The sequence below is a fragment of the Salmo salar genome, chromosome 20, assembly GCF_965601325.2.
Source record: "Salmo salar chromosome 20, fSalSal1, whole genome shotgun sequence".
NCBI lineage: Eukaryota > Metazoa > Chordata > Actinopteri > Salmoniformes > Salmonidae > Salmo > Salmo salar.
In genome coordinates this window covers 13201554-13226808 of record NC_138310.1, presented here as the reverse complement: position 1 = coordinate 13226808, position 25255 = coordinate 13201554, and the positions used below count along the sequence as shown (strand labels likewise).

At 45.1% G+C, this 25255-nt stretch overlaps 1 protein-coding gene across 4 annotated transcripts in view; it reads right to left on the bottom strand.

The window, feature by feature from the left end:
* The window catches only part of LOC106580123 (rap guanine nucleotide exchange factor 1), a 53571-nt gene that overhangs the window by 4128 nt on the left and 24188 nt on the right, over positions 1 to 25255 (bottom strand). The window contains exons 4-25 of one of the 4 annotated variants that reach the window (XM_014160818.3): positions 24896 to 25052; positions 24621 to 24709; positions 24341 to 24496; positions 19968 to 20094; positions 19664 to 19841; positions 18188 to 18742; positions 11486 to 11688; positions 9558 to 9716; positions 8170 to 8424; positions 7701 to 7793; positions 5239 to 5315; positions 4946 to 5051; positions 4383 to 4458; positions 3950 to 4034; positions 2978 to 3070; positions 2508 to 2693; positions 2200 to 2284; positions 2014 to 2108; positions 1785 to 1863; positions 1562 to 1663; positions 1316 to 1413; positions 1030 to 1158 (exon numbers count right to left, since the gene is read on the bottom strand). In XM_014160818.3, the coding sequence (XP_014016293.3) occupies positions 1030 to 1158; positions 1316 to 1413; positions 1562 to 1663; positions 1785 to 1863; positions 2014 to 2108; positions 2200 to 2284; positions 2508 to 2693; positions 2978 to 3070; positions 3950 to 4034; positions 4383 to 4458; positions 4946 to 5051; positions 5239 to 5315; positions 7701 to 7793; positions 8170 to 8424; positions 9558 to 9716; positions 11486 to 11688; positions 18188 to 18742; positions 19664 to 19841; positions 19968 to 20094; positions 24341 to 24496; positions 24621 to 24709; positions 24896 to 25052 (3183 nt within the window). The remainder of the gene's footprint in view (positions 1 to 1029; positions 1159 to 1315; positions 1414 to 1561; positions 1664 to 1784; positions 1864 to 2013; positions 2109 to 2199; positions 2285 to 2507; positions 2694 to 2977; positions 3071 to 3949; positions 4035 to 4382; positions 4459 to 4945; positions 5052 to 5238; positions 5316 to 7700; positions 7794 to 8169; positions 8425 to 9557; positions 9717 to 11485; positions 11689 to 18187; positions 18743 to 19663; positions 19842 to 19967; positions 20095 to 24340; positions 24497 to 24620; positions 24710 to 24895; positions 25053 to 25255) is intronic. The other 3 variants (XM_014160819.3, XM_014160821.3, XM_014160823.3) reach the window with 3 other exon arrangements.

The following is a 25255-nucleotide window of genomic DNA, read 5'->3' as shown; positions in this document are numbered from 1 at the left end:
TTGTTATCAAGTTATAATACATGTGTAGTAACTTTGTGATTATTATAATAGCAACATTGTTATTACATAGGATTTTGGAAATTGCTCTATAATTGCATAATAATGCAGTGGAATAAGTGGAATAAGGAACAGCTACTTTTCCTGTGTACAGAAGAAACAAAAACTCAGCTCATTGCTATGCAATTAAAATGCAATTACCAAAGTATCATGTAACATGCTAATAAAATGTTGCTCAAAAACTGCCTTATTGAATCAACTACAGTCAAGGTAGATGGAAAATCCCTTTAAAGATGGTGTAGTGTGTGTGTGTGTTTGAAACAAGAACACTTACCCTCAGATGGACAAAAAGGTTCACATTTTTTTTTGCTAAGCATCCAACTTGCTGTTTGCAAATGGCTTGTAATTATAAAATTAATTGCTGCTTTCAACCTTTTCAGTGGCATGTTCAAAGAGTCATGTAGTAGTTGAGCGTCACAACGCATTTATACTTACCTGTATAAAATATAATTGGTCAATTGGTTTGACTTGATTATGTACACATTGGGCAATGGACATTCAGGAGAATGGACATTTAGAAAATGTATTGTGCAGATGAAATATGACTGTCAGATAACCTGGAATAGTATAGGAGATTGTGTCCTCTCTTCATTCTATTTCTTTCTTTAGCATGCAGTTCCAGATACAGCCCTGTCATTAGTTGAAAGCAGCCAATCCAACAGTTTCAGAAAAGTAGTTACCTCCTGAGATCTGTATTCAAATAGTTTTGAAAAGTAGTCACTTCCTGAGATCTGTATTCAAATAGTTTTGAAAAGTAGTTACTTCCTGAGATCTGTATTCAAATAGTTTTGAAAAGTAGTTACTTCCTGAGCTTCAAATAGTTTGAAAATGTAGTACTTTTTTGGGATCTGTATTCAAATAGTTGTAGTCACCTCCAAAGTAAATATTTGTTCCCCTGGAAAAATAGTTACTTTCCACAAGGAATAGTTGAAAATAGAGTTCTCCCAGATCTGTTGGCCACTATATACGTACACTTGCTGGAAGCGCCTCATGCTGTCCAGGATATTGAACTGCTGCCAGCGCTTTGAGAAGTTGACCTTCCCATTGATGAGGTCAGGGTTGCCCAGATGGACAAAGGTTAAGTCCTGGAGGATAAGTCCCCTATGTGTCGTGTGGGAAATAAACAAAACAAGAAACAGTCAGTACAATAAAGACGAGAAATACACAGTAAGCAATACATATCGGAGACGTGCAAATACATTTGTGTCACTTGCGACAACAAATTGCATACATCTTGCAACCCGGCAGTTTGACTTACAGATATGGTATACATGGGGGCTCCACGTCTGCCAGTGCCGCTCGGTAGGCCCGGAACGACGAGGAACTGTCTATCAACGTGCAGTATTCCTCTAGGCCCTGCAAACAGAACAGAACAGTGACAGCCATGTTAACCTCAAACACAACACATGTAGAGATTTAATCTTAGAGGAAGGAAAGATTAACAATAAACCAAATGTTCCAGAGCAATCTTTGGACATCTATTAGACAACACAGTCCAACTCACCTCTGAGGTTGTTTTCTGCCATTCCAGTCTTCGGATGGGAGCTGAATCCAAGGCAGATAATATTGCCAAATACGAGTTGAAATTATTTAGCTTCCGTAAGTGCTGCAAGACAGTGAAGGGAAACCATCTTAAAATGCACTTGAGAATTTGTTGCTTTTTCAACAAACCCTCCCAATACCACTGTTTGCCCATTCTTAAGTATCCACATTTCAAACAGGTATACCTTCATTATTTTGATGAATTTAAGGAGGAGCTTTTCTCGGTCCTGGGCTTTCTCCTGCAGAATGATTATGGAGCGGACCCTGAGGGAGATACGAAGGAGTAGAGATGCATCAGTTTGTCATCACGTTCTCCAGACCTGGCTGCTTTCCTATCGGAGAGGGCAGTGAAGTGCTGCAGGGACGAAGAGAAGCACTGTGGTGACTAAGTTAAGATTTGGGGCTCAGGCTTACCAGTATGACATGTTGTTAAAGTGCTCTGTGAATTGTGTGAGGTTGGGACTCTTTTCCTCGTTCTGCTCCTTAGCCCAAAGCAACACCTCAGGGATCTGTGTAGAGGGAGACAGAGTCACACGAATAAGGACTTTTTAGAGCGGGGAATCATATGCAGGAGGAGAAGGACATGCTTGGATGCGTTACCTCAATTTTGTAGAAGAGCTCCGCGTCCAGGAGAGTTAGCTGGTCAGCAATCTCGTGACTGCGGAAATCATGCAGGGTCCCTGGTCTGAAGTCGTACACGGGGGACGACGACGACAACAAAAAAGTAAATATGGCCAGAGTTAGAACTAGACACTGTGATACATTGATGTTCAGAAAACACCACAGAATTCTGTTACTGTTGCGGAGCTGAACATTTGTAAATGGTAACTTTCTCTGAAACAATACAAAATGCTAGGTTTTAGCTGTCACAGTATTCTCCTTCACTAATTGTGGGCGGGCGGGCCTACCTGGCAGCGACACCTCGCGCGGCCAGTGGTTTAAGGGAGTTGGTGTAGCGTAGCAACTTCCTCTGCTCCACCTTGTCCAGGATGTTCTTGCGGAGCACGCGGGCCAGGCTCAGCTCGCCGTTACACACCAGCCTGAACACCAGGTCCATCAGCTGCTTCAGGATGTCCTCCGTCATCTCCACCAGACTGACACACACACATACACACAGTTCCAAAGCCGAGGGAACGGACGGATGAGAGAGGGGAATGAGAGTGGTGGTGAAGGAGAAAAAAAAGACAGGAAAAAGACACGAGGCGTTTAATTGAAAGTGAATCATGACCAGTTAAGCCCTCCCCCCTTTTGCAAAAGGAAATGCGAATAAGAATCATTTAAGTCTGCACCGACATTGTAGGACATGAAAAATGGTCTTTGCAGAGTGTAGGTTTTTGATAGACAGTTTTCTAGTCAAATGACAGCCTAGGGAACTCACCACAGCTCGTCCACCACACGGACCAGAACGAAGAAGGTGTTTTTGCTGACTCTCTTCTTGAAGGTGTCTGGGCTGTGACTAAATCTGGTGTATGTGTGGAGGGGTTAAGCGAAACAAACAGTCTCCAATCTTACAGTATTCAGTGTTTATGTCTATCGTAAGGATTTTGCTTCCCATTCCCTATTATCTCAACCAAGCAGGCTTTGTTGAAGGAAGCTCTCTCTGTCCACATTAGTCAAGGGCAAGCCACCAAAAATCTGTTTCTTCTCTACATAGATAATGTTATGAATATGAATGCTGTGGTTCAAAACGTGTCAAAGTTGCACATTCATTTGTGTGTTCATCCTTGCATAAGGTCAAGCTACACGTTACCGGTCCATCACTGATCCAGGTGAACCCTCGAAATGAGGAAATATGTATTAAGCATGTACAGTGGTTCTTAGTTAATATAAGATGTTTTAGCAGCTGTACTTAGCATAACAAGGGCCATCATTGCTTATGACTGCTAGCTAAACTAAAGGCCGCACAACGTTTGCTAGGTAACACAGCTCTCAAAACATTCAAGGTCCTGACAGCTACATAAAGCGTTGTTCTGACATCTGAGAAAAATCTATCACCGTCGAACAGCTTCTTATCTCGTATTATTTCGGAATTTCTCCGGTCCAGTACATAAGTTGCTTTCTGCAAGCATGGACAACGGAACATGTGCAACAATTGTAACCAAGGTGTAACATGGCAACCTCAACTAGGGGAAATTACCCAAAATGCGCTATGATTTCAAAACTGTACCTTTTATTTATAATATGTAATTAATGTGCAACTTTTAACCCACACAGTGTTCATATTCATAAAATGATGTACGTAATGATGTTGAAACGAGGCAGTTTCGTTTCCTGGGTCACAGAACACTTTTTCTGAAGCCTTTTTTTGGTGGGTGACCCTTGGACGACATGTGAAGTATGGAAAGGATATCTGCAGTGCAGCTTTTTGATGAGGTCCTCGGGGGTTATAAACGTTCTGTACGTCGTCAGGAAAGCCTCACAGTACAAGACAAGATCTGGAAAAGAAGACCCCACAGGAGATCACTAACTATCCTCTCGTTTGTCAAGAGCTCCCATCCGAAGGAAGGAAAGTCTGGGTCTATTACGGAAAAATACGTATTATTGACAGTAACACATTCAACTTCGGTAGGTCATCACAAAATAAACATCAAAACATCAAAAAACATTGGCATACAGAAGCACGACATACAGTTCTGTTGAATCCAGTAATTATGAGGTATAGAAGTAGGAGGGTGGGGAGAGACCCGCCCTACTGAGTGGACACAGACCACATGTACTAGTCTCCTCTGGGGGATGTGTGTGTGCGTGTGTTTGTGCGTGTACGCTACGGAGGTCATACATACCTTTGCGGTCTGTTTCTGTGGCGTGGACTAATAAAATATCCCCCGATCCGGCTCGGACATCTGGACCGTCGTCGCTCTGGTATCACACGGACAGATGAAAAAGTTGTACGGGGAGAGAGGATTAGCCTAAGCGTTGACTCCGTGATGAGTCCCAGTGTAGCCCTACGAGTGACTATCCTGATTAAACCGTACCGACAATATAGAAAAATATGTTTTGAAAAGCCAGACTTGTTAGCCGTGAGAGGGTTATCTATAAGGAGATATGCTCTACTAAAGCTGGTCTGACCTTGCCAACTCTAGCTTTTCGCCGATAATCACATACTTATCATCTACTGTGAGATTGTAACATTGAGTTACAGAGGCATGGGGTAGCAGAGGACAAGCTCTCTGTAAGCAGCTTTGGGGTGGAGGCTTATTTAGTATTATGAGTATCCTTCTTGTAGATTCCTATGAAGTATCTCGTAGAAAGAGGCCTTTCCTGTGATTATAAACGGATGGAGCTGAAAGAGCCTCGAGGTAAAATGGACTGACCCTCAATAGTAGAAACTAAGAAGCACGTTTACCTCCTGCTTTAGTGTTATCCGGGACATGATCTCCATGTGATCGACGAGGGAAAGTTCATCTGTCTCCTCGCTACTCGGCCCTTCTTCTGAGGACTTTTGCCTTCGGCTGAGAGAGAAAAAAAGATTATAACGAAAAGGGGGAGGGGGTGGAGGGTGATTTAAGATGCAATATCAAAATCATTATAGGTTCACTTGTTAAATTGCCAAATCCTTCCTATTGTCAATTGAGAGTAGGAACAATGGAGAATGATGAACTAACAGAAGAGACAGTCCGTCATGGCATGGGCACTTACCTGTCATTGCACGTGTCCTTGCACAGTGGGTTCTCTGAGGCAGTGTCCTCCAGTGAGTCATCTATGGCGGATGAGTCCTGACAATGACACACAACGTAGTTAGGACAGGGACAGGTCTCGCACCGAATCCAGCAGCCTGAGTTCTTGTTCATTAGGGCATGCAATGGAAAACATTTGGAAATGTTTTGAAGTGGAAAACTAAAATGTGAGATTCTCATTGGACATTTCTATCCCTGTTTCAGTACATGGTCTTCTGTTTGGTGCCTAATGAACATGACCCTGAGGTCATGTTAAAAGGTGAAAAAGCTTTCTTAGTTAGGTAGATGTGATCGTACGTTACGCTGTTTAAGCAACTTAGTATTCAGTGAGTTGTTCAGTCAGGTTTGAGTAAAACAGGCAATGGTAGTTCACACACACTATCATTATCAAATACTGTATGCATAACTCCAGCCTTACTTCTATAGTGCAACAGTAAATATACAGGTAAGAGCAATGGTTCGAATCGTTTTTTTCCACCTTTTATTTTTCTGATAAGTGTTTCTAAAATCCCCTAAAATATATTTTTTGTGTACTGTAGGCTTACCCTGGCATGACGTTTTGATAACTGTGTAAATCTCTCTAGGACAAGGTGACTTTTATCAATATATTCACCTGTATTTACCACACAAAAATGAAATTCTAAGAGAGATTGACATGGTTATTGGAACGTCACGCCAGGGTAAGCCTACACGAAACACAGCCCTTATTTTAAGTGTTTCTTAAATTCCCTATGGGAAAAATGAATGGTGGAAAAACAATTGGAACGATTTCCTAGTTTGACTGCTAGGTTTTATGGGTATTATGACACCTCCACCGTGGGGCTCTATACAGTGCCTTCAGAAAGCATTCACAGCCCTAGACTTATTCCAAATTTTGTTGTGTTACAAAGTGGGATTAAAATAGATTTAAATTGCATTTGTTTGTCAATTATCTATACAAAATACTCTGTAATGTCAAAGTGTAAGATTTTTTTTTATTTTTTTATTTTTTACAAATGTTAGAATTTATGAAAAATAAAACCACTAATATATCTTTGTTAGATAAGTATTCAACCCCGAGTCAATATGTTAGAGTAGCTCCATTCCATTTATTTTTATCCTGAAAAACTCCCCAGTCCTTAACAATTACAAGCATACCCATAACATGATGGAGCAACCTCTATGTTTTAAAATATGGAGAGTGGTACTCAGTAATGTGTTGTATTGGATTTGCCCTAAACATAAAACACTTTGTATTCAGGACAAAAAGTGAATTACTTTGCCACATTCTTTGCAGTATTACTTTAGTGTCTTGTTATAAACTTGTTGAAATATTTTTTCTTCTGTACAGGCTTCCTTCTTTTCACTCTGTCAATTAGGTTAATATTGTGGAGTAACTACAATGTTGTTGATCCATCCTCAGTTCTCCTATTACAGCCATTAAACTCTAACCGTTTTAAAGTCACAATTGGCCTCATGGTGAAATCCCTGAGGGGTTTCTTTCCTCTCTGGCAACTGAGTTAGGAAGGACGCCTGTATCTTTGGAGTGACGGTCTATTGATGTTGTGTATTGAGACTTGTTAAGAACATTTTTACTCCAGAATTTATTTAGCCTTGCCATAACAATAAGGGGTTGAATACTTATTGACTCAAGACATTTCAGCTTTTCTTTTTTAATGACTTTTGGAAAAAACATGATTCCACTCTGACATTATGGGTAATTGTGTGTAGGCCAGTGATAAAATCTGAATTTAATCAATTTTAAATTCAGGCTGTAACACAACAAAATGTGGAAAAAGTCAAGGGGTGTGAATCATTCCTGAAGGCACTGTACATACACCCATCTCCACCCCAAAAGGAGATGCTCTAAGAGGCCAATATTTTTTTTTATGTGGGGAGAACTGAGTGAGAATGACTTAAGAAATAAACTGGGTGATTAGTCATTTTATTGGATTATATCATCCCTGATAAAAAGCCTGATGGAAGAAGTTAAGTACAGGGACTAAACACAAAGGCATTAATGCGATCTGGACCTGACCCAACGGTCGGGGACAACCCCCGGGGGCTTTAACGGCCAAATGTCAAGTCTGTGAACGTGATAAAATGTCTCACTGTGACTTGGAGACAAACCCTCATTCAGACAATGACAGGAGGTGACTTTGGTGTCCTTTGAGGTTATAGTAGGACATAGGGACAGTCCAGTGGCAGAGGGGGTTTTGGAAAAGGAGGACAACCCATGGTAATGTAATGACAGTCAGCGAAGCAGGGCATGTCAAGCGGTCGAAGAGACGGTGAACCCTGAGAAGTCAAAGTCGAGTTCAAAATGGGGTTAGATTGTGAGGTCCGTTGTCAGTCATGGTGCACTGTGTTGGTGAAAGCACCCCGCTCTCTCCGCTCTCTTCTTTTTCTCATGCCGCCTCTCTCTTCTAAGGCTACTCTACTTACTCGGCGGGAGAGCGGCCCGTCTCCTTTGGCTTGGCTGGATGAGTACAGATTGACGTACTCTCCCTCCCCGACTTCCTCATTAGCGCTTTCACTCTACGGAGGAAAAAGGAGGACAGCAAAGAGAATGACAGATGCCAGGAAAAAGCAAATGTGTTTAAAAAAAAAAAGGTACTACGAATGCGAAAGCTGGACAAAACCGGACAAAACAAACAAGTAGCTATATCATCTCAAGTGAAACCACTAAGAACCAATAGTTCCAAATCACCACAGCATACATAGGCTACAGCCTGTTTTTTAACTTAAGGCTTGGCCTATTTTCAAGGACAAGAACATCACGTTCCTGACATTGAAACAATGTTTAGAACCTACTCCAGATCTGCCCCCCCCCCCCCCCCCCCCCCCCCCAATCGAATGCTTCATAGACAATCACATTGTCAAACACTTGTCACAACACACAGCTAGGGCTCACCAAAGAGGTTTGACGAGTGTCAGAGAAAGAAGAGTCAGTGGGAAGGCAGACTGCAAGAGAGCCACCAGAGCTGTCCAGTGAGCCGTTGGCCACCAGCACAGGGTCAGGGCTGCCAGTGCCCGGGGCAGCTAGGTCCATGCTCTGCGATTGGTGGACAATGGGAGAGTGGGAAGAGACAGATGAGAGGAGATATGGAATGGAAGACTGGCAGAGAGGCGCAAAGTCCTGAGAATAGGACCGGAGAATTGTCTTATGCTGAGTGAGCGAGGGCGAGAAAAGAGGGAAAGAGAAAGAGAGATTAAGTTCAAACCTATTCGAGAGATGTAAAAGGTTAGAGTGTAAAAATGTGAAGAAAAAAAAAGGAATAATTGAAGAAAGAAGCATTGGCATTCTTGCCATTTGAAAACAATATGACTGTAGGCTATATTGTGTATATGACTGGTTAGTCAGTGGCTAGAATTCCTATTCCAACTCAGTCTCTTCAAAATGACATTTTCACAAAATGTGCTTGTTGTAAGTCTGTTGTAATATCTGTTGAATATCCCATGCATATGGGTTTAATTGCAACAAGGATAAACCGTTCTTCAGGAAGAACAAGTCAATCATCCTCATCATTGCGCCAAAATTACATCATTAGGCAGAAAAGTAGTGAACATGCATTTTGATAGGCTTTTATACTTTAATAATCACGGATTGGGTTCACGAGCCAGTTTTAAAAAGGAATGACATCAGTTGATTCAAATAACTGTAATACTCATACTGGTCTGAATCATCTTTGATCTGTATGCTTTGCATGTGCCACATTTCACAAACGCTGGATGAAAAAACACATGTTAAGTGCATCCTTTCTCTCTGACAACGATTGTCATTAGGAGTGTGTAAACATTGAGAGGTCTGGCAGAGAGTGAAGAATGAAAGTTGGTTTGTCAGTGTGCGCGTATTTTTTTGGGCCAAGATACTCCCTTATTAGCAGCCGAACACGTCGTGTACAAAGGCTAATAAATGAACTCGCTGGATTATTAGTTCTAAAGCAGGAGCGGAGTCTGAAGCGGAGCAGACCAGGGTTCAACTAGTATTGGTTTTTCTGCACTCGATCCAGGTTGCCTGGCGCAGTGGGACGAGTGGAGTACACCACTCTCCAGGCAGCATAGAGCCAGATCATGTAGAGAGATAGTCCCATCTCTACACTAGACAGGTTCAATGAAACTTCCCCTTTCTTCTTATTTAGCACCGCACTTTAGCCCTGACTTGCCTGGTTAAATAAAGTTCAAATATAGAAAGTCATAGAAAGAAAAATACTATTTGAAGTCAAGTCTGCTGTAGAGAGTGAGCAGAGAAGCAGATATAGAGAGACAGACAGGCAGACAGGCCCATTGAGTGTCACTCACCACGGGGGTGGTCAGGGAGGCCTGGCGGCTCAGGAAGGAGTTAGAGACGGACATGCTGAGCGCAGACCCCACCTCCTCCACCACCGCAGCCTGCGACTGCTGGAGGTGGCAGGAGAGAGAGGATGAGGACGAGGAAGAGGGAGACGCAGAGTGGGAGGCCTGGAAGGGAGGGGGGGGGGAGAAAGTAGAGAGAGAGAGAGGAGCAGAGATAAAGTGCAGTGGGAGATGTTAGTTAGCGGAAGAAGACATAGGTTTACGCAGATAGTTAAGCACACAATAGAAGCAGCAGGAAAGAAGAGGCTTGATGGACTAAAATACTGTTACAGCAGACAAAGCGTTAAAGTAGAGTCACACTAGTCCTAAGCGTTCGCTAATATTCTACGGTTACCTCAGTATTACGAATCGCTCTGATGGAGAGTGGGCTTTCCAGAAAGAAAAAAAAGGAATGAGATTTGATGAGTGCAATGGAAAATAAGCAACAACAGAAAACGGAAGAGATTGGACAGTAAATCAAATGCAAAATTTGAACACAACGTCATGGCAAAAGGGAAAACGTAGAAAAGTTCTCCATCTCATACATGACAATTGCTGTGAGTTAGGGAGGGAATGGACATTTCAGACCCGAGACCACATGTAGTCGACAGTGAGCAACACCACATGCTTTACCAGAGAGAGCTAGGCCTGAATGAGATTCATCCACCACACAATTTTGGCTCGGCTGGGTACTCGACAGCAATTTAAAATACTTTAGCTCGGATTCCATATCCTATATATTGTGTATATAATTTACAAACTACTGTTGCAATTCAAGCTATGCCTACATACTGTGCAAAGCAGGTGACTGGCCTAAACGTACATAACTAGCTACTTTCTCAGCTTTGGACCAGTTGTAGGTGGACTTTCTGCTCAGGGAGAAGTCTATTCATTCCGGCAATCAGAAAGTACACCCAGTGGACATGATTTAACAGCCAGCCCAGAAACAACTTTTTCATTACATGAAACACAAAACACCCTTTCCTCGCCCTCCCTACATCTATAGCTTCAAACCAATCCTTGTTTTCTTTCCCTGCTACAGAGAGATTTCTGGGATGTGACCAGTCTTAATCTACACCCAATATGTACTCGGCTGCAGTAATCCCGAAGACCAAACAAAAGAACGTGCAGAAATGTTTCTCACATTTTGATCTGCTTTAGATACGGTGTGTAAAAAAAAAGATTTGTAAATCGTGGATAAACCTTGAGCACGGATTTCCTCATTTATATCAATTACTTTTTCAAACCATGAATGTCTGGTACGGAGATAGTGGCATTAAAATGAACATGGGAAGTGAACTACTACAGCCTTGCAGTGGTCTCAAACGATCACAACAATAGCAAAAATGATGAAATCGAAGACAAGCCTTGTGGTGGGATGTAAGATGGGACGTCACGGAGGGTGATGAACTAGTCTGTACAAAAGGCCAAATCGTCTTGTGCCATCGGGTACTTTTTCCCCCCTGTGACAGATATCGTAGCAATTTCACTTCTACCATAGAACCGATTGTAAATCTGATGCCGAAAAAGCATTTAAATTGATTTTTATGTATAGAAGTAGTGTTGGGAGATGTGTTACCACTACCAAGGGCTCTGCAGCATCGCTTGTCATTTGGATGTTCAGGACTTTCAATTCACCCTGCTTTTCTTCCTCCATTATATATGCATGGGAGAAAACATTCTGGACTCACTCGCCACTCAATCTTACAGACTTGGAACAATATATCATGAGAAAATTAGTTACTTTAAATGTATATGCATTGGGCCAAAAGGCATAGTAAGCGATGGATGTGCATGTACAGGGTGGGCTGGTGTACTGTACGCTGTGCAACTGGTGGGTGTGAGGCCTCGGTGTGGCTTCAGTGTGTGAGGTGAGCCGTTGGGCTGTAGCTCACCAGCTGCCTCTGTTTGGGTGGCAGTGCCGGGGGTGGGACGGGCTCATGAACAGAGTCATTGCTGCTATACGAGTCGTTGAAGCTGTAGACTTCCTGGAAGCGCTTGTTGCGTTGCTCGTAGATGCTCTCGCTCTGCGGTGTCTGGTAGAAGAGTGAGGGCTGGGGCTCCGAGTAGTCCTCCACAAACTGCATGTACTTCAGTACTGTGGGGGCGAGATGTGCACACACACACAAACACACACACACACACACACACACACACACACACACACAAAAAAACAACAACAATCATGACAATGCGTTAGCAGATGATAATGACAGTGTCCTTCTGAGTATCTCAAACCGTGTAATATTGTTTAAGGGCCTAGGCGAGCAGTGTTTTTTAAATCTACACGTCAATCGTTGGTTTAAAACTGAGAACTTCTCTCTATCCCGTAAACTCTAACATTGGGAAATGAAAGTTGAATGAAGAATGTTCATTAAGTGAATTCAATTCAAACCAGCTCCACTTAAAAACAAGAAAAGCATATTTTTGGGGAAATGAGGGCAGTCCCCGACCCCAAAGAAATCTTGGTCGCCCGAGAGTCGCCCTGTTCTTTCGACCAATAGATTGCCGAAATGTTGAAACTTCGTTTTCCATACACAGACAAACAAACCCTATGTGTATGAATAAAATCAACTACATATGCATTGAGCTTGTCTGATGTTTTAAGCACACTGTTTTATTAAATAATTAAGACACAAAAAATTACCTTAGAAAGACCACGTTGGTCACACTGTGTTAAAAAAATGACAGCAAGGGCCCGTGTGACTGGCGCATGTTGTCTCACTCACCTGCCTACTGAAAAGGCACCACAGCACAGCAAGTGTTTATTGCGCTGTCCATGCTGAAGCTGCAACCTCATGTCAGCCATTTAGTTTCTTACTTGTTTCTGACTGGAAAGTTTTGTTACCGAAATCCCTAATTTGTTTAGGAAAAACTTTCCCTATTCCCTCAACCCTTGCTCTCTTTATATGTGACCAATAGGGCCTGACCTATAGCCCATCATAATCACATCAATAAATTGGTTCTAACAAATTTGGAACACAGTAACACCTGACAGCAAAATGGATGCGGAGGACGTGAAAAAGAAACTGGCGAATGTTTACTGGTTGCTCAGGAGGGAAAGGGGAAGTCAGATCTGTGGAAGACATTTGACTTAGTTGTGGAAGCTACTGGAGATCCAGAAAAAGGAGGGTACAGGAGCGAGAGCTGCGTGCATATTACATGTGACAAACAGGTGCTGTTAGATTACAATATAATTTTTCTGCCTGTTTGGAACAATGTAAACACTAATTAAAAGTAATAACAGACTTTAACAAAAATATGTTTGTAAAGCCTTTATTTCAGCAGACAAATCTGTGAAATTGCTTTATCCGACATTTTGCCGTTGCATGCGGCTTGGTGCTAACGGAATCAGTAGGCTATTAAACAAACACTCAAGCAACAGAAGCAAGATCTGCCTTACTTCTGTAGATATACAGTGCCTTTCGGAAAGTATTCAGCCCTTTACTTTTTCCACATTTTGTTACGTTACGTTACAGCCTTATTCTAAAATGGATTAAATACAAAAAAAATCCTCAGCAATCTACACACAATACCCCATAACGACAAAGAGAAAACATAAAAATAAAATTGGGGGACATTTAAATACCTCATTTACATAAGTATTCAGACCCTCCTGTTCCCATTGATCATCCTCGAGATGGATCTACAACTTGATTGGAGTCAACCTGTGGTACATTCAATTGATTGGACATGATTTGGAAAGGCTGTCTATTTATTTATTACCTGTCTATTTATTTTTATTTGACCTTTAACTAGGCAAGTCTATTTAAGGTCCCACAGTTCACTGTGCATGTCAGAACAAAAACCAAGCCATGAGGTCGAATGAATTGTCTGTAGAGCTCCGAGACAGCATTGTGTCGAGGCACAGATCTGGGGAAGGGTTACAAAAAATGTCTGCATCATTGAAGGTCCCCAAGAACACAGTGGCATACATCATTCTTAAATGGAAGAAGTTTGAAACCACAAAGACTTTTCCTAGAGCTGGCCACTTGGCCAAACTGAGCAATCATGGGAGAAGGGCCTTGGTCAGGGAGGTGACCAACAACCTGATGGTCACTCTGACAGAGCTCTGGAGTTCCTCTGTGGCGATGGGAGAACCTTCTAGAAGGAAAACCATCTCTGCAGCACTCCACCAATCAGGCCTTTATGGTACAGTGCCCAGATGGAAGCCACTTCTCAGTAAAAGGCACATGACAGCCCGCTTGGAGTTTGCCAAAAGGCACCCAGAGACTCTCTGATGAAACCAAGATTGAACTATTTGGCCTGAATGCCAAGCATAACATCTGGAAGAAACCTGGCACCATCCCTACGATGAAGCATGGTGGCAGAATCATGCTGTGGGGATATTTTTCAGTGACAGGGACTGGGAGACTAGTAAGGATCGAGGCAAACATGAACAGAGCAAAGTATAGAGAGATCCTTGGTGAAAACCTGCTCCAGAGCGCTCTCAGACCAGGAGAAACAATATTCTCTGGTCTGAATGAACTCTTTGGCCTGAGTGGCAAGCGTCACTTCTGGATGTAACCTGGCACCATCCCTATGGTGAAGCATGGTGGTGGTGGCAGCATCATGCTGTGGGGATATTTTTCAGTGGCAGGGACTGGGAGACCAGTAAGGATCGAGGCAAACATGAACAGAGCAAAGTACAGAGAGATCCTTGGTGAAAACCTGCTCCAGAGCGCTCAGAACCTCAGACTGGGGAGAAGGTTCACCTTCCAACAGGACAACAACCCTAAGCACACAGCCAAGACAATGCAGGAGTGGCTTCGCGACAAGTCTCAATGTCCATGAGTGGCCCAGCCAGAGCCCGGACATCTCTGGAGAAACCTGAAAATACCTGTGCAGCAACACTCCCCATCCAACCTGACAGAGCTTGAGAGGATCTGCAGAGAAGAATGGGAGACACTCCCCAAGTATAGAGGTGCCATGCTTGTAGTGTCATACCGAATCGATGCTGTAATCGCTGCCAAAGGTGCTTCAACAAAGTACTGAGTAAAGGCTCTGAATAGTTATGTACATTATATATTTCAGTTATTTTTGTATAAATTAGCAACAATTTCTAAAAACCTGTTTTTGCTTTGTCATTACGGGGTAATGTCTGTAAATAGATGAGGGAAAAAAACGATTTAATCAATTTTAGAATACGGCTGTAACGTAACAATGTGGAAAAAGTCAAGGGGTCTGAATACTTTCCGAAGGCGCTGTATGTGGATGATGTATAAAGCCAGGCACATTTAACAGTTAGACTATTGATTATAGACCTAATTAAGTTGAGGTTTCCTCTCACCTCAATTTCCTTAGACATTTAGGCAAGGGCTGTTTCCTCGCCTCCGCCACATTGTTCTCAATCCCAATATGCTAGTTAACTTTGCTGATATGCACATAGCAACATAGGGAAAGGCGGCTATTTCTACAGCGCATTTCAGATTACGTTTCAGAACCACAGACAGCGACCGTATCCAACACGGGAGAAAGCCCATATGTTATAAAAGATTTGATTTATTAGTGTTGCATCACTATTTTTTACATAAAATATAACCATATACAACTTCAGTATCAGGTCTTAGAGTGATGGACTGTGCCATCCCAGTGGCTGCCGCAATGGATTAATCCACTGAGACAGACGCGAATCAGACTGGTGTCTTGTGCACCATGACATTTTTTTTATAAGTTGCAACTGCCCAACTAAAGATATCTTGGTCGACCAACAGCCTATCGACCAAACAATCGACCAGTCGACTAAATGGGGTCAGCCCTAGCAGAAACCCTGACCATTTAGTTATTAGAATAGTGCTCAGCTGTTGGAAATCTAAATAAAACAGGAGAGGCACAAGTGCAGCACAATCATGCTGGTCCTGGCTGTAAGCTCTTTGTAGTGATGCTCCATATGGGGAATGGGCTGATTATCATAATGGCCACCCCTCAACACCGCCGCTGAGAGGGTCAATCAGCACATGCTCATTTTCTGCACGGCCAGGAGAGTCCACTCCTCTATTCACCCACACAATCATTCAACAAATGTATTATTCAATGTGAGCTCACAGGGCTGACATCAGTGTTTCCCTCCAGGCCTGTGTGTGTGTGTGTGTGTGTGTGTGTATACACACTGATGGCAGGAGTCTCAGATGAGGACTCATCCACACACATGCACAGAGCCCGAGGGCCAGCCTGCAGCACAAACATGAAGAGCATAGAACTCCCAACAGATCTACATTCAGCAGCATGTCCTGTCCAACACGGATGACCCATTGTGATGGTCTAGCTAGCAGCAGTAGCATGTCCTGTCCAGCATGGCTGACCCATTGTGATGGTCTAGCTAGCAGCATGTCCTGTCCAGCATGGCTGACCCATTGTGATGGTCTAGCTAGCAGCAGCAGCAGGTCCTGTTCAACATGGCTGACCCATTGTGATGGTCTAGCTAGCAGCAGCAGCAGCATGTCCTGTCCAACATGGCTGACCCATTGTGATGGTCTAGCTAGCAGCATGTCCTGTCCAACATGGCTGACCCATTGTGATGGTCTAGCTAGCAGCAGTAGCATGTCCTGTCCAACATGGCTGGCCCATTGTGATGGTCTAGCTAGCAGCAGCAGCAGCAGCAGTAGCAGTAGCATGTCCTGTAGCAGCAGGACTGTCATGTAGCAGCAGCAACAGTAGCATGTCCTGTCCAACACGGATGACCCATTGTGATGGTCTAGCTAGCAGCAGTAGCATGTCCTGTCCAGCATGGCTGACCCATTGTGATGGTCTAGCTAGCAGCATGTCCTGTCCAGCATGGCTGACCCATTGTGATGGTCTAGCTAGCAGCAGCAGCAGGTCCTGTCCAACATGGCTGACCCGTTGTGATGGTCTAGCAAGCAGCAGCAGCAGCATGTCCTGTCCAACATGGCTGACCCATTGTGATGGTCTAGCTAGCAGCATGTCCTGTCCAACATGGCTGACCCATTGTGATGGTCTAGCTAGCAGCAGTAGCATGTCCTGTCCAACATGGCTGACCCATTGTGATGGTCTAGCTAGCAGCATGTCCTGTCCAACATGGCTGACCCATTGTGATGGTCTAGCTAGCAGCAGTAGCATGTCCTGTCCAACATGGCTGACCCATTGTGATGGTCTAGCTAGCAGCATGTCCTGTCCAACATGGCTGACCCATTGTGATGGTCTAGCTAGCAGCAGCAGCAGCATGTCCTGTCCAACATGGCTGACCCATTGTGATGGTCTAGCTAGCAGCAGCAGCATGTCCTGTCCAACATGGCTGACCCATTGTGATGGTCTAGCTAGCAGCAGTAGCATGTCCTGTCCAACATGGCTGACCTATTGTGATGGTCTAGCTAGCAGCATGTCCTGTCCAACATGGCTGACTCATTGTGATGGTCTAGCTAGCAGCAGCAGCAGCAGCATGTCCTGTCCAACATGGCTGACCCATTGTGATGGTCTAGCTAGCAGCATGTCCTGTCCAACATGGCTGACCCATTGTGATGGTCTAGCTAGCAGCAGCAGCAGCATGTCCTGTCCAACATGGCTGACCCATTGTGATGGTCTAGCTAGCAGCAGTAGCATGTCCTGTCCAACATGGCTGACCCATTGTGATGGTCTAGCTAGCAGCAGCAGCATGTCCTGTCCAACATGGCTGACCCATTGTGATGGTCTAGCTAGCAGCAGTAGCATGTCCTGTCCAACATGGCTGACCCATTGTGATGGTCTAGCTAGCAGCAGCAGCAGCAGCATGTCCTGTCAAACATGGCTGACCCATTGTGATGGTCTAGCTAGCAGCAGTAGCATGTGCTGTCCAACATGGCTGACCCATTGTGATGGTCTAGCTAGCAGCATGTCCTGTCCAACATGGCTGACTCATTGTGATGGTCTAGCTAGCAGCAGTAGCATGTCCTGTCCAACATGGCTGACCCATTGTGATGGTCTAGCTAGCAGCATGTCCTGTCCAACATGGCTGACCCATTGTGATGGTCTAGCTAGCAGCAGCAGCAGCATGTCCTGTCCAACATGGCTGACCCATTGTGATGGTCTAGCTAGCAGCAGTAGCATGTCCTGTCCAACATGGCTGACCCATTGTGATGGTCTAGCTAGCAGCAGTAGCATGTCCTGTCCAACATGGCTGACCCATTGTGATGGTCTAGCTAGCAGCAGTAGCATGTCCTGTCCAACATGGCTGACCTATTGTGATGGTCTAGCTAGCAGCATGTCCTGTCCAACATGGCTGACCCATTGTGATGGTCTGGCTAGCAGCAGACAGAGGGTTGAGAGCAAGGTGGAACAACCAAATCCTACTGGGACATAAGTATGGCAGACCTGCCAGGTTTTACGAGCATGTATCAGACAGACACACCAGGCAAATAAGGTCCCTAGTCTGAACCCAGCCACACCTTATATGTTACAGAGAGAGAGAGAAAATATATGTTTTGTTTAATACTATGGTTTTATAATTCCATTACAGCAGGAGGCACGCATGTGTATTTCAGACATAACTAAGGGACCTAGTCCGGTGTATTTGGGGCTACACCCTGGATTTCTAAACTCTGATATCAGAGTGTGTGTAATACTTGCTATGTCCTCGCTCCCTCCCCTTGGAGTCAGATACTCACTGTGGCGGCTCTTCTTCTCGGGGAGTGGGGGTGGACTCTGGGGGACGTCTGCCGTCTCGCTGGCACAGAACTCAGACACAAACCCATCGCCGGCGTGGCACATGATCATGGGTGAGACGCCAGGCGTGAACAGGGGGAAGGGGGGCACAGGCGGCATGTCCTCCTCCATGAGGTTGTCATACTGGGACGGATGACGCTCGAAGGAGACGCGCCAGGAGGAGCCCGAGTAGGAGCCGTCGGAGAAGCCCGAGCTGGCACCGCTGCGACGCTTCTTTTCTGGCAGGGCGGGGGGCGGCAATGCGGGAGTCATGCGGGAGTAGAGGGGGGACGTGGAGGAGCCCTGGAGGGACGGTTGGGGGGAGGGGTAGGCAGGGGTGAAGTGGGGTTGGGCCATGGGTGGGCCGGGGCCAGGGCACGGGGAAGGAGAGGAGGACTCGCTGTGGGACTCGGGCAGGGGGCTGAGGCACCCCCCCACCGGCAGGGGAGGCATCTGTTCCAGGCTGGACAGGTCCTGGTGCAGGAAGTCGTAGTCCGGGTCGTAGTGGTCTGTGGTGTCTGGTGGGGGAGAAAAGACAGGGCGGGACAGGTGAGTCACCGGTTAGAGCACTGAAAACAAACCTCACAGTCATTTCGGCATAAAAAACACTTTTCTCTACAAACCCCACTCTAAACAACAAGAACACAACTAAGACATTGGCGAAAACCAATTTCATTGGAGGGAGAGTTAGGATTTCACGAAAGGTTTTGAGGTGCGAGCACCGTGTGTGAAATAGATCCATGGCACATGTCAGTTGATCACAATGGAGAAGGCACAACACGGCTCGCTCTCCTTCGTCTGAGAAAAGTGCCACTGGATGACTTGGTGCAACGTTGGTATTCCCAACCCTCACTGCTTGTCCCTGGTTCCACAATGTGACAGCCATGGTTTTACAGCTTAAGACTTTTTGAGGCTACGCCTCAATAGCGTCACCTCTCATCGTCTCTGGACGGCTAAAACTAAGCAAATTCTCAGAGGGCATCCACCATATTGCTTTCCCTTCTGCTATCCTATGTTTTCAGACCAGTGGAGATGAAGGAGAGGAGGCCGCTTAAAGACTATTGAGATGCAGCCTCTGTGTCTTGTCTCTTTGTTCACCGGATGGCGGTCACAGCTCGTTAGCCTCGCTCTGTGCTGCTGGAGGCGGCAGGAACAGGAAGCCCCCTGAACTGCATGTGTCGATTTGGTTCACGCATCCGCAGCAGCTTGTTTCCACTGTCGTAGTGGTTTGTGAGCCACATTAAGACAACCTGTGGTGACCCTGTGGCGACCGAGGTGCACACACACCTTATCAAGAGACAGCCCTCTCATGCTGGGCTCATGGTGGCTCCTCTCTAACCATCTGTGAAGTCAGTGCTGAAACACATACTGTAACTTTTGTGTGTTTGTTGTTTCGTGTGTCCGTGTGTGGGTTTTGTGTGTGTGTGTCAGGCTCTCACCCAGGGTCTCACAGCTGGTGTTGCGTGAGCACTGTCCACTGTCCACTGTCCAGGACAGCTGCTCGTCCGACTTGCTCAGCTTGCCCATGCTGTTGCAGGGCGACAGGCGCGGCGACTCCCCTCCGTACGAATGGCTGCCCCCTGAGAAGCGCCGCTGCAACGCGTCCACCTCGTACTCCTGCCGACCAGAGAGCGGGACCAGACCCGTTATTAGCCTCGGCGTTTGTCAACATGTTTGTCAGAGCATTTGATGAAAAGACACAATGGCACAAAAGAAGTTAACAGTGCAACAAATCTACTCTACCTGTTTGTGGAGGCCGGTGCCCATGGGAAGACCGGAGCCACTGGTGGCGTGGCTCATGGGGGCCACCACTGCCACCCGGGTGGGGGAGGGCGCCGACTGGCGCTTCTTTGGAGGAAGAGCTGGAGGACTGGAGGGGGAGGAGAAGGGGGCATCATTTCAATGAGGCAGTGTGCAGCGTTCCCCACTGTCCAGTATCCAAAAGCCAAGCACGCAGCTCGAACCACAGTACAGTGACTGATTATCTTCTTCTGTGTGTATGTACTGCATGTATGGTGAAGGGAGGTGGGGAAAAGACTGACACAATGGAAAAGTGTGTAGTGCACGTGTCACTGCCTGGCTGCTTTTCCCCCTCCGCAAACAGATAGCGGTGGAGAGAGCAGCAGCTACTGAACTGTTTCCACACCGCAGTGCACACAGATGGCCCAATGACAAGAGGGCATGTGGAGAATGCAGGCAGGCAGCTGTGGTGGTGAGGAGGTGGAAAAGGAGGAGGATATCCTCTCTGCCAGTAAGGCAAGGGTCAATGACAGCCCCCAGGAAATAGGACAAAAATAAATTATGACACAAAAAAAAAAACATTGTAATCTGCAGTGTGGCGCTGCGTAAGACACAGAGACTGGTGCAGAGCACCTTCTGCTGGCAAGGTGAAATTCAGAGAGTTAGTGTTTGTATGATCGGAGCACAAGGAAAGGCAGAGAGCCTTTGGTATTTAGGGAGAGGGGGATGCCTAGTCAGTTGTACAACAAAGCATTCAACTGAAATGCGTCTTCCGCATTTAGCCCAACCCCAAATTTATAAGCGTCTGGATGTGCTGCTGTGGGTATTGGGCTCTAGAATCTAATGTGGCCCTTTCCATCCGTTGTCGTCTCTCTCTGGCTGTGAGCTCACCAGCCTCTGCCGAGCCCAGTTTCTCAGAAAATAAATTTGCCTCAGACAGTGCAGCAGAAGCGGAAGTTTAATTTCTGACACCTCTTTTTACTACACCCTTCAAAGACCATAATGCCTTCTAAAGAATTAAGACTATTTATAGCCCACAGTTACCCAGCTACCACTCTTGCCTTCTTGTAAAGAGATGAGCGACAAGCACGTTGGCCTGTAATCAAAGCGCATTCAACGTTATGAGCGGTAAACAGTGCCTTCAGAAAGTATTCACACCCCTTGACTTTTTCCACATTTTGTTGTGTTACAGCCTGAATTTAAATTTGATTACATTGAGATTTCGTGTCACTGATCTACACACAATACCCTATAACGTAAAAGTGGAATTATGTTTGTAGATTCTTTTACAAATAAAAAATGAAAAGCTGAAATATCTTGAGTCAATAAGTATTCAACCCCTTTGTTATGGGCAAGCCTAAATTACTTCAGGATTAAAAATGTGCCTAACAAGTCACATAATAAGTTGCATGGACTAATTGTGTGCAATAATGGTGTTTAATATGATTGTTGTTATGACTACACCAAATATGTACCCCCCCTCCACACAATTATCTGGAAAGTCCCTCAGTCAAACAGTGAATTTCAAAACCAGGTTCAACCACAAAGACCAGGGTTGTTTTCAAATGCCAATAGGGTACTTATTGGATGATAAAAAGAAGAAGAAAAGAAGCAGACATTAAGTATCCTTTTGAGCATGGTAAAGTTATTATTTACACTTTTGGATGGTGTATCAATAGACCCAGTCATTACAAAGATACAGGCGTCCTTCCTAATTCAGTTGCTGGAGAGGAAGGAAACCGCCCAGGGATTTCACCATGAGGCCAATGGTGATTTTAAAACAGTTACAAAGTTTATTGGCTGTGACAGGAGAAAACTGAGGATGGATCAAGAACATTGTAGTTACTCCACAACACTAACCTAAATGCCAGAGTGAAAAGAAGAAAGCCTGTACAGAATAAATATATTCCAAAACATGCAACCTGTTTGCAATAAGGAACTAAAGTAATACTGGACAAGCATTATGTTTGGGGCAAATCCAACACATCACTGAATACCACTCTTCATATTTTCAAACATGGCGGTGGCTGCATCATGTTATGGGTATGCTTGTCATTGGCAAGAACTAGGGAGTTCTATTTGATCAAAAGAAAAGGCATAGAGCTAAGCACAGGCTAGGTCCTGAAGGAAAACCTGGTTCAGTCTGCTTTCCAACAGACACTGGGAGACAAATCCACCTTTCAGCAGGACAATAACCTAAAACACAAGGCTAACATCAAGGCGGTGACCCGATCCTGTAGGTTCATGCTCTACAACATTCACAGAGTACGACCCTGCCTTACACAGGAAGCGGCGCAGGTCCTAATCCAGGCACTTGTCATCTCCCGTCTGGATTACTGCAACTCGCTGCTGGCGGGGCTCCCTGCCTGTGCCATTAAATCCCTACAACTCATCCAGAACGCTGCAGCCCATCTGGTGTTCAACCTTCCCAAGTTCTCTCACGTCACCCCGCTCCTCCGCACACTCCACTGGCTTCCAGTTGAAGCTCGCATCTGCTACAAGACCATGGTGCTTGCCTACGGAGCTGTGAGGGGAACGGCACCTCCGTACCTTCAGGCTCTGATCAGTCCTTACACCCAAAGAAGGGCACTGCATTCATCCACCTCTGGCCTGCTCGCCTCCCTACCTCTGCGGAAGCACAGTTCCCGCTCAGCCCAGTCAAAACTGTTCGCTGCTCTGGCACTCCAATGGTGGAACAAGCTCCCTCACGACGCCAGGACAGCGGAGTCAATCACCACCTTCCGGAGACACCTGAAACCCCACCGCTTTAAGGAATACCTGGGATAGGATAAAGTAATCCTTCTACCCCCCCAAAAAAAAGATATAGATGTACTATTGTAAAGTGGTTGTTCCACTGGATATCATAAGGTGAATGCACCAATTTGTAAGTCGCTCTGGATAAGAGCGTCTGCTAAATGACGTAAATGTAAATGTATAGACTGGAGTTACTTATTAAGATGACATTGAATGTTCTCTGACTGGCCTAGTTACAATTAACTTAAATCGGCTTGAACATTTACATTTTTTATTTAACTAGGCAAGTCAGTTAAGAACAAATTCATATTTACAATGACGGCCTACTCCGGCAAAACCCGGACGACACCGGGCCAAATTGTGCGCCGCCCTATGGGACTCCCAATCATGGGCGGATGTGATAAAGCCTGGATTCGAACCGGGGACTGTATTGATGCCTCTTGCACTGAGAAGCAGTGCCTTAGACCGCTGCTCCACTCAGGAGCCCATTTATAGCAAGACTAGAAAATGGCTGTCTAACAATGATCAACAACCAACTACACAGAGCTTGAAGAATTTAAAAAATAAAATAAAATAAAATAAATGGGCAAATATTGTACAATCCAGGTTTGCGAACCTCAGAGCAGGGCTCTCCAACCCTGTTCCTGGAGAGCTACCGTCCTGTTGGTTTTCACTCCAACCTAATCTAGCACACCTGACTAATAATTAGCTGATTGATAAGCTGAACCAGGTTAGTTACAACTGGGGTCGGAGTGAAAACCTACAGGAAGGTAGCTCTCCAGGAAGAGGGTTGGAGACCCGTCTTAGAGACTTACCCAAAAAAGATTCGCAGCTGTAATTGCTGCCTAAAGGGAATCCAACATGACTCCGGGGGTTGAATACTTATCTAAATATATTAGTGTTTTATTTTACATTAAAAAAAGTTCGCATTTTTCTTCATATTTGACAGAGTATTTTGTGTTGATCGTTGACCAAAAATAACAAACCAATTTTAAATCCCACTCTGTAACACAAAAACATTTGGAAAAAGTCAAGGGGTGTGAATACTTCCTGAAGGCACTGAACATTCTTTTGTGACGTTGGCGGAGGCTACAAGAGAGCTGTGTGCTCAGCTCTCTGCAGGCCTAACGAGTATACAGATGGGGACTTGAGTCAGTGGCTAAACTGTGAATTGTGACGTGGCTAGAACTCTGCATTTACTTCAGTTCAGACTTGACTCTGACTTGTGCTGTGACATCAAATGTTCTGAGAGTTATCAATGACTGAATGAAAAGGTAGTTATTATCACAAACTGATCTTAGGAAGGGTTAAACCCCCCCCCCAACACAAATTTCCTTGGTGGCAAAGGTCTGGATGAATAGTAATTTATCGGCGTATTAACGACCCCCACCTCACGACCCGTGTAAGCTCATGCTGATGCACCACCCAATTTCCAAATTGCACCTTATGCATTCTATTACAACTTTCAAGAGTAAGTTGTAAGGCCAACCGAGTTCCTAAAAATACAAAATAAAGGGCTTTCAACTTACTCCCCCCCACCGACCCAGGCGCACACCAGTTTGGGATCCACTGAACTACTGTTTGTTAGAGCTATGAAAGGGACACCATCTCTGAGCTCTTACTGGTGTTCAGCCATCTTTACACCAGGGAGAGGGGGTTTCGGAGGGGCCACCTCCTCTGCTTCTTCCTCAGTGGGTTCAGTCAGGACTTCCGTAGATTGGGTTGCGGCTGAACTCTTGTCCAGACTCTCCTTCTCTTTGGCAGGTGGCTCTGCAGCGCTGTGGGTATACGAGTTGTATACAGGTGTTGTTTACATGGTGTACAATTTCCTTACAGTGTAAGACGTGTTCAGTGCGGGTTAAAGTGGAGGAGTGTGATTGATATCCTCTGTGGCTCACTCACCTCTCAGTCAGGGCGGCAGGTGGCACTGGTTTGACAGGAGACGTAGGGGAGGGATGCTCCTGTTTCTCTATGGTCAGTTTCACCAGCTCCTGTGGACAATCACCGTGTGCAGTTATTAAACGCGAGCCAACTTCAACCCCTTTCAACATCTCTTCCCCAAAGAGTAACAAGTACTCGACTAGCTACCGTTTCCCCCAAAAACATAACATGTATTAATTGTTACAAATCATTTGTGACGTCTCATATTTCATGTTCGTTTGGTTTGCCAACTTTACCTTAACACCGTCGAGCACTGCCTTGATCACAGTGGTGACGGTAACGATGGTTTCTTTATCTTCCAGGTTGACCCCCTCCAGCATGACTTGGTCGGACCAGCGAATGAGATTGCCCAGGCTCTGGTACACACGGTTAAGACAAGATGACACCGCTGAACTGGGAACAACCAAGAGGAAAGATTAGGCTAACAGACGTACAAAAACTGATTCTGTATTAGGCTTTGAAGGTTTCTTATGATTGCAACCCTATAAAACAAATAAATCGTCAACCTTAAATGAAATTTGGCTGCACCTCGTCTCATGTCAATTGAAGCGTTGTCTTAAAACACACAATGGGCGAGCGCCAGATATACATCCTCG